At 35.2% G+C, this 13,578-nt stretch overlaps 1 protein-coding gene across 2 annotated transcripts in view; it reads right to left on the reverse strand.

Moving 5' to 3' along the window:
- The window catches only part of LOC103570142 (protein groucho), a 53,146-nt gene extending 41,825 nt beyond the window's left edge, over nucleotides 1-11,321 (reverse strand). For both annotated transcript variants that reach the window (XM_008547764.2, XM_008547771.2), the window contains exon 1: nucleotides 10,517-11,321. In XM_008547764.2, the coding sequence (XP_008545986.1) occupies nucleotides 10,517-10,579 (63 nt within the window). In that variant the 5' untranslated portion in view covers nucleotides 10,580-11,321. The remainder of the gene's footprint in view (nucleotides 1-10,516) is intronic.
- Between the last annotated feature and the right edge of the window lie 2,257 nt (nucleotides 11,322-13,578).

Here is a 13,578-nt window from a genome sequence, read left to right on the forward strand (position 1 = left end):
ACACCGGTTTGTTAGTTTCTTTAGTAAGTATGTATATATGTATGGTGTAGCAAGTTGCACGTGGGCGTGTTAGACATACGCATCAGAGAACACGCGGTGAGACAACTATACTCGTCGTGTGAGCTGGAGATAATACCGTAGTATCCGTAGCAGTTTAGTGTGTGTTGTTGTGTAGTTACGGTAACTACCCGATGAGGAGCGGGTTTGTGTTGCTCATGTTGCTCGTGTTGCTTCCTCGCTGCTCAACAACTAACACGGATACCAGTTTTGTCGAGTTGAGAGTGAGAGTATACTCCGTGTACACACACCCCTCTGTATAAACACCTATCATCCTTCATCACGTGAGTTATACTCTAATTAACCTTTATCAATCATTTTATCATTATCACTATTATTATTTTTTTTTTTTGCCGTTTGGTATAAAAGAATAAAAATTTAATTTAAGTGAAAAATGTAAAAACAATAATTAGTTATAAGAGTATTAGATGTTGGCATGACCTTGACAGGAAAGTACTTCCGTGCAATAGAGCTCTTTAGGTAAAATATCTGCTGTTAAGAGTGAGTGATTCTGAAAATAGCAAGACGTCAGTCACGCGAAGAAGAAAAGTAATTATGGGGTACTGGTATGGGGAGTCCAGTAGTCAGACTAAACGGTCTCTCGCACCGGTGGGTTTGCATTACAGTAATCGAGTAGCACTCTGCCCTTCGTCGGTAATGGAGAACCGCCCTCGAGGCCGCTGGAATATGCCACACCCCGCTTGCGATAAAACCAGATCACTCAATGTCACTCCTGTCCGCGACATTTGAATTTTATTATTATTATCTGATACCCGAATAACCCTAGGACTCAAATTTCCTGTCGAATCTGCGAGGAAGTCGCCGATCGATCGGCGGTTTGAAATCTGTAGAAATGGGGCCGGTACCAAAGGCACTTTTAAAAGTGTCCTTGCTTTTAAAAGTTTGAATAAATAAAAAAAAATGTTTATCTACATGAAAGATCATAAACCTCGCGTTTGATCTGTTTAAATAAAAAAGTAAACGCTAAATGTAATAAACATAAAGTAAAAAAGTAATAAAAATTATATACATTATACTAAACAAAATAGCGACTGGATATTTATCTGTCTGCGTGGTTGCATGTAACAACCTTTAGTTCATAAATAATTCATTACAAAACTCCAATGTATACAATTGTACTTATATGTAATATTCATGTCTTCCCACGCAAAGTATTCGCGATGATTCGCGTGCGTGATAAAAATCTTTAAAATAAAAAATGTTTACCGTCAGAATAAAAAATTTAATTGCATAAAAAATAATATCGTTTTTTATATAAAAAAAAAAAAAAAAAAAAAAAAAAATATGAAGACATTAGAGTACGTAATTAATTTTTTTTTTTTTTGCACCTGTCAAGTGTTGAAATCAGAATGACAAAAAAAGTAAACAAAGCAGCGAACGTGAAAATACTCGCGGAATGTCTGGCAGTAGCAGCAATGCTTTTGCTGTTCGTTCAACGGTATATACTTTAAAGGTACAAAGGAACCTGCTGAACATCACTATATATTTGGAAAATAAAAAAAAAAAATAAAATAGTACTTATAGTACCAACAGGGTGTATATATATATATATATGTATATAAAGCACTCTTTACTCTCGGTCTATTCCATTTTGACCTACACGCCTTTTGCAAGCACACTAGGATGACAACCAACAAGCGAGAATGAAAGAGATGAGTCTACAAAAGCTCGAGAATAATAGAAGGACCTAGAAAAACCGCAATGGCTCAGCAAACTATTCCGCTGTAGTAATAAATTCCTTTTTTCCTTTTACTTTTTTTCGACTTTAACTCCCGTTCTATTCCTTTTACTCTATTCCAAGTTATACCTCCGCTTTATCCTTTTTAGCTCAGCCATATCCATTTGTCGCACTGCTAAGTACCCTGTCATTTTATATAAATTAATAAAATTCAACTCTAATGCAAGACCAAAGAGAATTTATGTCACTACGACACTTTTATTAACATTTAATGGAGGATTACTCGACTGCTTGTAACGATTTGTTTTAAATCTCCCAGCAAAGCTATAAATTTATAAAATATTTCAACGACCAGATCCTTTGGAAATTTTATTTTTTCTCCCGATTCAGAGACTGGGGCCGCATTAATTAAGCAATTAAACATTATTGTGCCTGCAGTGTGTACATTTATGGTACTTTTACTTTTATAATTGGAAAGTTTCAATTCCGAAGGGGGATAATGACCATAAAGGCATCAAGTCGGCAATGTTTTGTAGATATAAAATAATTTATTGGTTTAAAAGTAAGTGGGTAATTAAATTGTAAATATAAAACAATTTTTAAAATTCAAAAAAAAAAAAAAAAAAGGCAGCGTTTGAGCGGTGGAAAAGGTGTACAATAACTTAGAGTGTCATCGCGTGACAAGATAAAAGGAAGGGGCCATAATCAGCAGCTTTAATATACATATTTCAGTTCTCACTCAAGCTTTAGTCAGACACGTTATTTTTTATTTTATCTCAACTCTCTCTCTTTCTCTTTGTCTTTCGAAAATTTTAATACCGCTCAAATGCTCTTTTACTTTCTTTCCTTTATTTTTTACGTCGCTCATTCTGCTCAGTCTCGGTGCATCGTCACACTCTGGAGAGCACTCCCTGCATCTCCCTGGACTTGTAACCAGCGAAGCGTGTGCACATGGCACGAGTGGGTAGACAAGGATGAGCCCACATACGCGTCACGTGTAACACGTACACCCACACCTCAACATTAAACACACACCAAACTCACGGTACATCTAGACTTACACAAACCTGTCGAGGGCCACTCCATTCTTCGTAATACAACCGGGAGTAAGTGCACAAGAAGTGGCTTCTTGCCGAGTAGAAATAGAGAGCAAACCTACGTCATATATATTTTTTTTTTATTTAAACACTCGAGTTTTTCACCTCTCGAATTATTTAAAAAGTTAAACAGCAATTTAAAATTTAGCGAATAAAAAAAGTGACAGTCAGGTCAATCCGATTCATCACTGTCATTGTCGAGCCGATCCACAATTAAAATAATAAAGGCAAGCGTATCGACATCTGCTTTTTTAAATTTTAAATCGTTTGTTGCAGCAATAACAATAATGAAAATACATATAGGTGTTACCCTATACTCCCTATGCTCTATATACTCATACATCTATTAAATAGGGTGACGTTAATAATACGTTAACGTGAATGTGAACACGGGGAAAAATGACAAAAGGCTCAACGGGAAACTAAAACGCCCTGTTTCATCCCCAATTCCGCTGCCAGCAATTACAAATGCACATGACGACCAATTGGATAGTGTACGTCGCACTCGCACACCGGCATCAGAGATAGCTGTCGTGTACAATGGAACAGAAAATAGCTCGATGGAACTCATGTACATCCACCGATACCTCCACGAGGGGAATGATTCGCCGATAATCCAACGTTGAAAAGGGGAGTTGCGATATCCATCAAATACATATTTTTATTATTGCTATTATTATTATTGTTATTGTTATTATTATTTAATACATTAATTTATTTAGCAAATTTATTATCGGGGCAAAAAGCATTACGGGTTTCGCTTCATTACGGTTATTATGGTGTGTTATCCTCGGGCATGGACCCACACGATGTAGCAGAAACGAGTAATTAACAATCTCCATGTAACCCTCTCGATTGCATCTTCGTGTCGGACGAGTCCCTGGAGGCCACTGTTTACACACGGGTTCTTATGTTAATTTAGCTAAACACCCAGTCTCAAGCTGTGCGTGCTCGTCTCTTTTATTAGTCTTTCTTATTTTTTTCCTCACTTAATTCACATCTCCCTCAGCTAACAATATTTTTTTTTGTTACTCGCTCTCTGCCCCTCTGTCCATCGTCTATTTTTTCCCCAGGTTAATCTTTAGTAGTTTAGTTGTTCTCGTCCTTTTTTTTGCCCAACATCAAAGACCAGTTTTAGCATCCGAACCGGATCCTCCCCAAGAATTAGCCATGGAAGAAATAACCCGTTAATATTTTTATCTTCATATATAAATATACCCTGGGTATTGATCGTTTGGTCGCACTTGTAAATTGTATACTTGAGGTTTTCGCCCTCCTTTGTACTTTATTCAATACAAATAACTTCCCTCAGCCTATAGATCGTGGGAAATAATATCCAACTCTATTAATAGCTAATGAGCTTGATAATTAGCCTCTAATTAAATACATAAATAAATAAATAAATATGTAATGATAACGTGAAAGCAATCTAGCACAATTATCTCGAAATACCCGAGGTGAATATTCGCGATAAACCAGCCGAGAAAATTATTCAGGAGAATTATTTTATTGCTCCCGACAAAAGCTCTGCATATATATATATACATATATGTAACCGTATATCTCTAATCTGTACTGCAGTCCTTAATCTAACCGTAAAGCTAGAATTATTTTTTTACAAAACGAACTGTAGTGACTAGTCACGAGTCTCCTTTTTTACGATTCTCTTTACGTTGGCAGAAGTGCACACACGATACCGAGACAAAGGGATACTTGCCAATAAATAATGGAGTTAAAAATAAAATAGCGCTAAACAGAGACGAAGAGTTAAAGAAGAGATACAAGTATATAAAAAAAAAAAAAAATAATAATAATAATAATAATAATAATAATAATAATAATAATAATAATAATAATAATAATAAGGGTAGTTGGATATAGATTGAAATCTTGGGACAGCGATCGATTAGTAATTTAACGGATAGGGTTCACGTGGCAATTTCTCATTCGCCGGATACGTAATAATAAATATATATACCTATTATATCTAGCGATAGTGAGGTAGAATGGGGCTGTAAGATAATTTAACCAAATGGCATGATGCCACGAATGATGGCCCAGAAAAAAAAAAAGCAAAAAAAAAAAATGCTGGCTATTATATAAAGCATTTTATGTTATTATTTTCTCAGCTAATGTTTAGCTTTCTCAGTCCACGTCACCCGTCAACGAAGCTTTTATTTATTTAATACTATGTACTTAAATATTTTTTCGAGCTTTGATGTTAAATGCAAACTCCCCAATATACGCTAAAGACGTACGACAAGTTTTAAAGTTTAAGATTGTTGGTTGCCTGCCAACATATGCAAAACTACTGAGAAACGTATGAACTAATGCCTCATTTTATTATTATTGCTTTTTTTTTTTTACATTCGATTCAGCGATACGATGGTTTCCTGCCCACAAAGGGGTTACTGCTGTGTGAATTAAGTTATTGTGTTAAAGTACATACTAAAAATAAATATATATGTAGATATTTTTAGTAACTTTGGAGGAAAAAATTTGCGAGAAATAATCCAGGCGTATGTATCTGGGCAAATAAAAGGAACTGAGTAAATAATTGGTATTGAGAGTTCATTTCGAACGTCAACCTCGAAATTTGATAGTCGAGACTCTTCTGTTGTCTGTCCAAGTTTGCTAAATGAGTAAGTAGTGAAAGAGGTACCACGGGGTCGAGTCAAATATTTGAACTTGTTATTTTTTATCCTTTTTTTTAGTTTACTTTATTTTATTATTTTCTCCTTTTTTTTTTTCTTTTTTTTATACATATATGGTATCCATGGCGACGCGGAGTTCGGATGCCGGGCAGCAGGAAGTACGAACGACAACGAACATCTGGCAAATATTTGCAGCAGGACGTTGCTACGAAATGAAAGAGAATGAGATGGAGTAAACGATAGTATAAAGTTCGGAGAGAGATGGAATGAGATGAGAACCGAGCAATTGAGATGGTATATTCAGTCACATGATGGTGTGCATATATGGATGTGTGGATGTCTGTATGTGAGGATGAACGAACGAATTTTAGGGATATGGTAGACGAGGATAAAACGAGTCTGTTAAAAATCCGTGAGTGTCATCCACCTTTTCAAACAGCTAAAGCTATACACACAAGCACGTGCAAGACTCAAACGTGATCGTACTCACAATTTTATAAAAAAAAAACCTTACTCTATCTATAGTATACAAATTTTTTTTATCACGTTTTCGCTTCGCCATATACGATTTCGTAGCATTATTTTTATGTAGTCATACATTTATTTACATTTCATTATTTTTTGTTTATTGACAAATTTTTTTGTCATTTTAAAAATACACTATTTTTTTTATTTCAAATTTTAAGTTCAATGCACACCTCAAAATTTTTTACCCCTAAAAATATATGTATATGAAAAATTTTTAGAATTTAAAAATAAAAACTTTAACTGATGGATAAAAAAAAAATTTCTACCTTGACATAAATTTATTTGATTCAAAGTGTCTAATCTCTGTAGGATATAATTAATATGAATATTAAAATATAATAAAAGTAAAAAATGTAAATCTCTTGAAGCAGAGCTGAGAAAATAAGTAAAGTGATAAATCGTGTGATGAGTATACACAGAAGGACTGAACAGGGCGAAAGACAAGAGGATGAAGGAATAAGGATAAGAAGTTACTCTCGTTACTGTATTATATCACATGTGAGAGAGTTAAGCCGGATCACGAGCCAGCTGAGTAGTCTCTACTCCAGCTTACATTAACTCGTGTATTTAATTCAACATACTCTCCATATGTACATGTAACATACATACATACATACATATATACATAAATTTAATACACATTTAATACTCAGCTCCAGCAAATGATATAAATATGTATACGTATGTATATATTAAATGTGAATAACTTCTTATACAAGTTGAGTAGAGGAATCGTTTAGGACTCCAAGACACGACCAACGACAAACTGCCAGCCCTAATGCCAATTAGTGCCATTCCAACGTCTCCAACTCACCATCAACTTCTTCCAAACTATTTTTATTTCTTACTCCTTCTTTATTTATTTTCATTACTCGTACTTGGTATATGTCTTTTTCAGGAAACCGAGGAAATAAAAATAAAAATATAATTAAAGACCAAAAAAAAAAAAAATATATATATATATATATATATATATATATATAAACGTGGCAAAGAACACGAACGAGAAAAGTTTACGAAGCTGTTAGCCGTAATTATCGTGTGGCATAAAAAAAAAGTATATAGAAATATATATATGAGTTTCAAGACCTCGTGTGTTTATTTTTCACTCGTATTGATATTTTTTATTATCATTATTTAAGTTTATGTTACTGAAAATATTTATAGTCGGTTATATTTAAGCTTCACTACTTCTCTTGTTATTCTTGTGGAATACGTAAATAAATAAAATATAACTAAATAAAAAGTATTATTGAGGTTTTTAGAGCACTCAGACAATGAGTATCCTCGCTGACATGTCGATCTAGTCATTAATAAAAAATAAATGACTCAAGTTAAGTTTAAACTTTTGTAAAATAGCCCATCGTGCTTTCTATCTATATATGTAGTTATTTATATATATCTATAATTATTCCGGTGAGGTGGAGACCGACTTTACATAAAGCAACTATGTTATGATAATAAGATTGATTTTGCTCGTAACATGTCGTTAAATGTCGGCATAAAAAAGATTGCAGGGCAGTAATGCGGCTGTCCAATAAAGCTTTTGTCTACCGGCAGCACATGAATGACAAAAAAGCACTCGGGTGTACACTTTATAGCCATGTCTGCAGACTATAGACAGCGTGAAGCAACAGCAGTGGCTGTGCTAGTTAGAGCTAGAATAAAAAGCTTCAAGTTTTTATTCTTTTATCCTCAAACGGTTAAAAGCTCGGGTGGCAAACGACCCATGAAAATCGAGGACGGTTTTCTCGAGGTCACTACTCTGCAACAAGCTGTCGCTGACAGTAAAATTTATAAAAATCAATGACCAGAGTAAAAAAAAGTTCTTAGACTTTTAAAGGATAGAAAATATTTTTCGAGTATTTAAGTATGTAAATAAATTTAAGAGCCGCAATGAACTTTGAAAGAAGAAACCTTGTCATTGAGAGGAGTCTGGGTGTTTAGTGTAGTGACTGAACGTAGACTTAACGATATAATGAAGCATGAAAAAAATTTAAAAGAAAATCGGTACGGTATGGGATTCGAAAGTGTAGAATTAGTTTCTTTTTGAGGATAATAATGCAAGAAAGAAAACAGACCTCAGAAGAGACCACCGGGTAGCTGAGGGATCCAAGCAGACATTTGCTGCAGACATTATTGTACACAATGTGTATATAGCTGTCGGTGTTGTGTAGATCCAGCAATAAGAGAGATTGGGGAAACTGAAGAAGGGAAGAAACCAAGTCCCCTCAGTTGCTAGTGGACCAATTTACGACACCCTCAGGCTCGAGTAATACGTTTCAAGGCTCGAGGGTCGTTTCTGCCCATTGTTGTCCGCTCTTGGGATTATTTTCACGGGGATAAGGGATTCATTTCCCCTTACTTCTTATTCTCCTTCCTCTTCCTCTTTTAAAGCTTATACTTATACATCCACTACCGCCTTCAACTTCCGTCTTCGTCCTTCCCTCAGATCCTGCAGACTTACTATTACAGAAATTAAATGAAAGAGAGTGTACTGAAGCAGACACTTAGTTTAGCTCACTCTAACTTGTCCCTTTTCAGTTCTATTCTTATCCTATTGTACGCTTGATCTATTTTCCCTCATCATCATCTTTATTTATGTACTCTATAAATATATATATATGATATACATTTTCACATTATAGAAATGTTAGACGATCACTTGGACTTGTGTACATTATCCGAGCTCTTGGTGAATTTACGAAAATATCCGACCTCTTATTTTACTCCGAATGATATTTTTTATAAAAATAAAAATTGAATAAATAGATAGACAGTTGAATAATTATTTGCATGCTCAATTATAACTGAAACAATATTAATAAATTAAATAAAAAAAAAAAAGTGTATTTGGATATTAAGTAAAAAAGTGTTTTTACATCAACGAATATGAGGATAAAAAAAATATTTGACGATTGTATATCGTATCATTGAACAAATTTAAAAAAGTCAGCTGCGTATATATTTGTGCCGCACATTAAACACGTTATGATGTCAGCCAGAGTCTAAACTAGCCGATTAAAAGTGTAAATATTTACATTTGAGCGAGGGGAAAATTAGTTGAGGGATAACAGAGTCTACAGTTAACAGACTTGCGTCGTCATAAAGAGGGGACAGATTAAAGAGAAACCAGGATAGATACCAGGAGTGAGGGAGTGAGTGAGTGAGTAAACAGGAGAGTTAAGTGAATGAGTATAAAAGAGGACAGTTGACCCGTGCACGAGTAATGGTTCTTGTTTGGTAATGGGCATCTAATATCCGTACACCTACTTAAACTGCCCTACACGCAATCCCAGAATTAACCCTCGGACTAAAATTAGGGGAAACTTATGAGGGTCTCACTTATCTCTTTTCACTTAATCCCCGCTCTCTCTCTCTCTCTCTCTCTCTCTCTCTCTGCTCAGGTCTATACATTAAGCATTGTCCAAATACAAGTACATTGTCCCCTGACGCCACGAAACGATCCCATGACATTGTGCTGCAGTTTTAAAATATTTCTTTTTTTTTTTACCCTCGACAAATGACACGCTGGCTATCAACACGTCATACATCCGGTAGACAAAATCTTAAAGAGTCAAATTACTGACGCCAAACTTATATTACATTATAAATCAACGCTATTATATTTATGGTTTTACTTTTATTTTTTCTTTTTTTTTCTTTTTTTTTTTTCAATATACAGAAATTTTTATTTCGGAGTAAAAATAATTTTAAACTCAGTAAATAAATAAAAAATGAAAACCCAGCGGTATATTCTATTCTTTCTCGTTGTATTTGTGACAAGTGGAAGAAAAAAAAAAAAACTGAGACCCCGACCGTAATCTCTAAAAATTCTTGCATTAGTCACAGTCGTGGGCTGAGGTTGTAAACTAAATTTTCACCATCACGAAATAGTTATTTTCTTAAACAACCTAACGGCAAGTTAAATAAAATAAAATATAATAAGTAAAGACAGTTTTATTGGATTCGAGTATTTACTGTAATTGTAACAAACAAATAAAATAAAATATATGGGAAATAGAACGTTAATGGTTGAGGAAGCCCACGCACGTGTCATGATATCTCGAATCTACTGGTGGAGGCTACCGGACAAGGGGTCGAGGAGCGGATCAAGAGTAGGGGTAAACACGTGTGTGTTCTCCAAGTGCGCACTGTACGCGTTACACGTCAAAGTGAGAATCATAGAGTGAGAGAGATAGAAAGAGACAAGAATATGTGCGTACAAGAGTGTGAGGCAGAGACACGTGTCCCCCAGGGTCATCAACGTTGGGCACTCAATTGAGTGCTCTGTCCCATATGCTCGTCATTACACTAACATACGTTGTATTGGAGTATGTCAAGCAGAGGGTACTCTCCAAATTACCACGCGCAACATCAATATCTATTAATAAATAATAAAGCATCAAGTGTACACTTTTATTATTAGAATAATTATAATTAATAAGTAAGAAAAATGTGCGATAAAAATAAAAACTCACCGGATGTCGGGCGGCTGCTGCTGCAGCAACAGCAGCGGCATTTATTCCAGCACTTGGATACATGTCCAAGTGGTATTGGTTCTGCTCCTTTTAAAATCTCAAATATGTGTTTTTTTTATAAATTATAGATCCTTTTGCACTCACGAGACAATTGTCATGTCAGGCATGACAGACCACACACACAAAAGATCCGGCACTTTATTAAATCGTATGTAAATTTGAAAATACCGCCAACACTGCACACGCATTCAAACTAACCGCCATTTAGAGATCATCAAACTCAGTTATTTATTTATTTATTTATTTTTTTTTTTTTTTTTAGTATACACTTTGTGTTTTATTTAAACTCATAACCGGGAATATTGAGAGCGGGAAATTTGATTGTTGAGATGAATAATGTCTGTCGGTAATACAGAGCCACCAGGCGGTGAAGATTCCGCGCGCAATGAGTGCGAGTGAGACACAAAGTGACGCTTTAACTCGTGATTTTATAAAACGTGCTCCGAGACTCTGCACTCAAGATGCTAATTTCTACTTTATTTAAATCACTGCACCTACTTTTTTTTTATCTTAAATTACTAACGGATAATTTTTTTAGAAATAACCGGCAATTTAAATTCAAATTTAAATTAAAAAAAATTAAAACACTGATTTTGAATAAAATAATTTATCGAACAGATTCACGCACTCAGTTAATGAAATTTTATTTTTATTAATAATAATAATAATAATATTAATAATATATTAATAAGTTGATGAGATATTTAATAATCAAGAGGAACGCAAAATGGCAGTCCACTCTCAACAAAAGCCTAGAAGCGACTGACTGCCGCCGGTTGGAGGGGGTCAGTTCTCCCACTTCCCCTCTGCTACCGAGGAATCTTGGAGGGGAGAGCGTAGAATTTTCCCCTCTTACACAGACACGTCACGAGTATTTCTCACTCATTCGTATACTGCACACAAATTTATGTGTAGATGTAACTGTGGGTGTACAGAAACGCTTTTACAAAACTTAGCGTGTATTATACACCAGAAAGTTGGTTTATACAATACTATTGGAGCGACGCATTAACTGGCGCGATAGCTCCTTTACAATTATTGCGATTAGTTACATGAATGACCTGGAGGGCGGGAACACGGAAAATCACGACACGGCAGTCTAATTGAAGCCAGATAAGGCGTCTTGATGTAAGTATACCATACGTGTAACCATTACATCCGCGGCAACCCCGACCGCACTGAACATAAACTCAATGGCTGCGTTTACGTGACCAGACTTTTTATGCTTTTTACTTTTATTTTATTCAAACTTTTTTTACTCAAAGGCGTAATGAACTTGATTGAACGACAACTAAGACGACTTATGGCAGACTCGAGACTCCCACTGATGATGACCTGAACTTTTAGCCGTAAAAAAAAAGAAAGTTAATAAATAATAATAATAACTTTTAACATAATTATAGTAGAGTGTAATTGCTGAAAAAATATATTGGGTGCAAACGGTTGTGTTGTATTTTATGTATGTATGGATGGATGTTTAACGAGTGGAAGAGAGAGGAAGAGAGAAAGAGAGAATGTTAACGGGAAGGGGCGGTTATCGGTCGAACAAATCTGTTTGTACGGCTCTAACAGCGATGAGTGGATAACTTGATAATGTTCCAATCGTAAGTTACATGTTATTCGAATTGTTGGGCATAATACTCGGCTATTTATTCATCAATCGAACTCTCAAACACACGTGTGTTATGAATGAGACCCGCGTACATGTGAGTGAGTGAGTAAGATATTATTATTACTATTATCATTAATATTATTATTATATGAGATAGTCTAGTTTCTAGTTTATAGAATAGCTCATTGTATTTACGGTCATACTTGAGCAATTATACTGATACACTATATTTATTATATATATTAAATGTACTTATGTACGTATTTATACATGTGGGCATATATATATGTAGATATGATTTAACGAACAGTCAAGCATTCGGAGGATGACGGGGAATGAACGCGGTAGTTACTCCAATAAAAGAGATCAATAAACCGTTTAGGAGTTGTGCTAACGATTATTATTTACGATCTGCTAGGATAGACACCGTGGAATTTTTATCATCGCTGTCATATGTGGAGCGTCAGTAAAAAAAAAAAAATAAACTTTTATAATGATAATAATAATATTATTAATAATAATAATAAATAAATTGACGCGTGCGTCCACAGAGTGAGCACGGATACTTTGTATGCGTGTATGTTGGATGAATGGGGGGATGCGGTCGTGCGAAACGAGAGAATCACCATTCGGCATGCAAGTGGAAACAGACGGTACGCAGAGCGCGATTCGGAGGGAGAAGGGGGAGCTAAAGAGAGTAACATACGCCCGGGTATTATATTAGCCGGACGAACGGGCGTCGAGCAAACAAATCGAAAATATATTTTTTTATTTCTCCAGTTTCCAGTATTTTTGAATTTTATTTAAACAAAAATGGCCGTCACCAGTGTGACACCGATGTCAGTGCTCTCTTTTTTTTATTATTTTTTTTTACGCGTCTCGACACTCGTAATTTTCCTATACACTTTTCACACTACTACTGTTACTACTACTCCCATTACTGCTCCAACTGCATTCCGTATATATATGTGTGTATGTAAATTTAAATGTAAATGTATATATAGGAATATAAGTGTTGTATGTCTACTGCTGTACACAACGGTACCATTACTTCTAGCATCAACATTCAGCGGGAGGATCGCGACTACTACCACAAATATGGCGCCTGGCATCAGTTTTTCCGTGCCCTCATGCTGACGACATACAACAGCGACTCGGCCTCAAAATGTTATGTAGAAAGATATGGCTAAAGAGATGCACATTGCTCTATAGCAGTACATACCCAGCAGTGGTATGAGAATACCGAGCAGAGAGTAGTAGCTAAAAGTGAGAAAAAACTAGAGAGATAAAGTGGAGGAGTGAATGAGACGGTAAAAGAGAGTTGCTGGCATCTACAACTACAGATATAACCGGAGTATGTATCCGTACGCTATTTTACGACCTCCTCTAT

Source organism: Microplitis demolitor, chromosome 1 (assembly GCF_026212275.2).
Source record: "Microplitis demolitor isolate Queensland-Clemson2020A chromosome 1, iyMicDemo2.1a, whole genome shotgun sequence".
In the NCBI taxonomy this organism is placed as follows: domain Eukaryota; kingdom Metazoa; phylum Arthropoda; class Insecta; order Hymenoptera; family Braconidae; genus Microplitis; species Microplitis demolitor.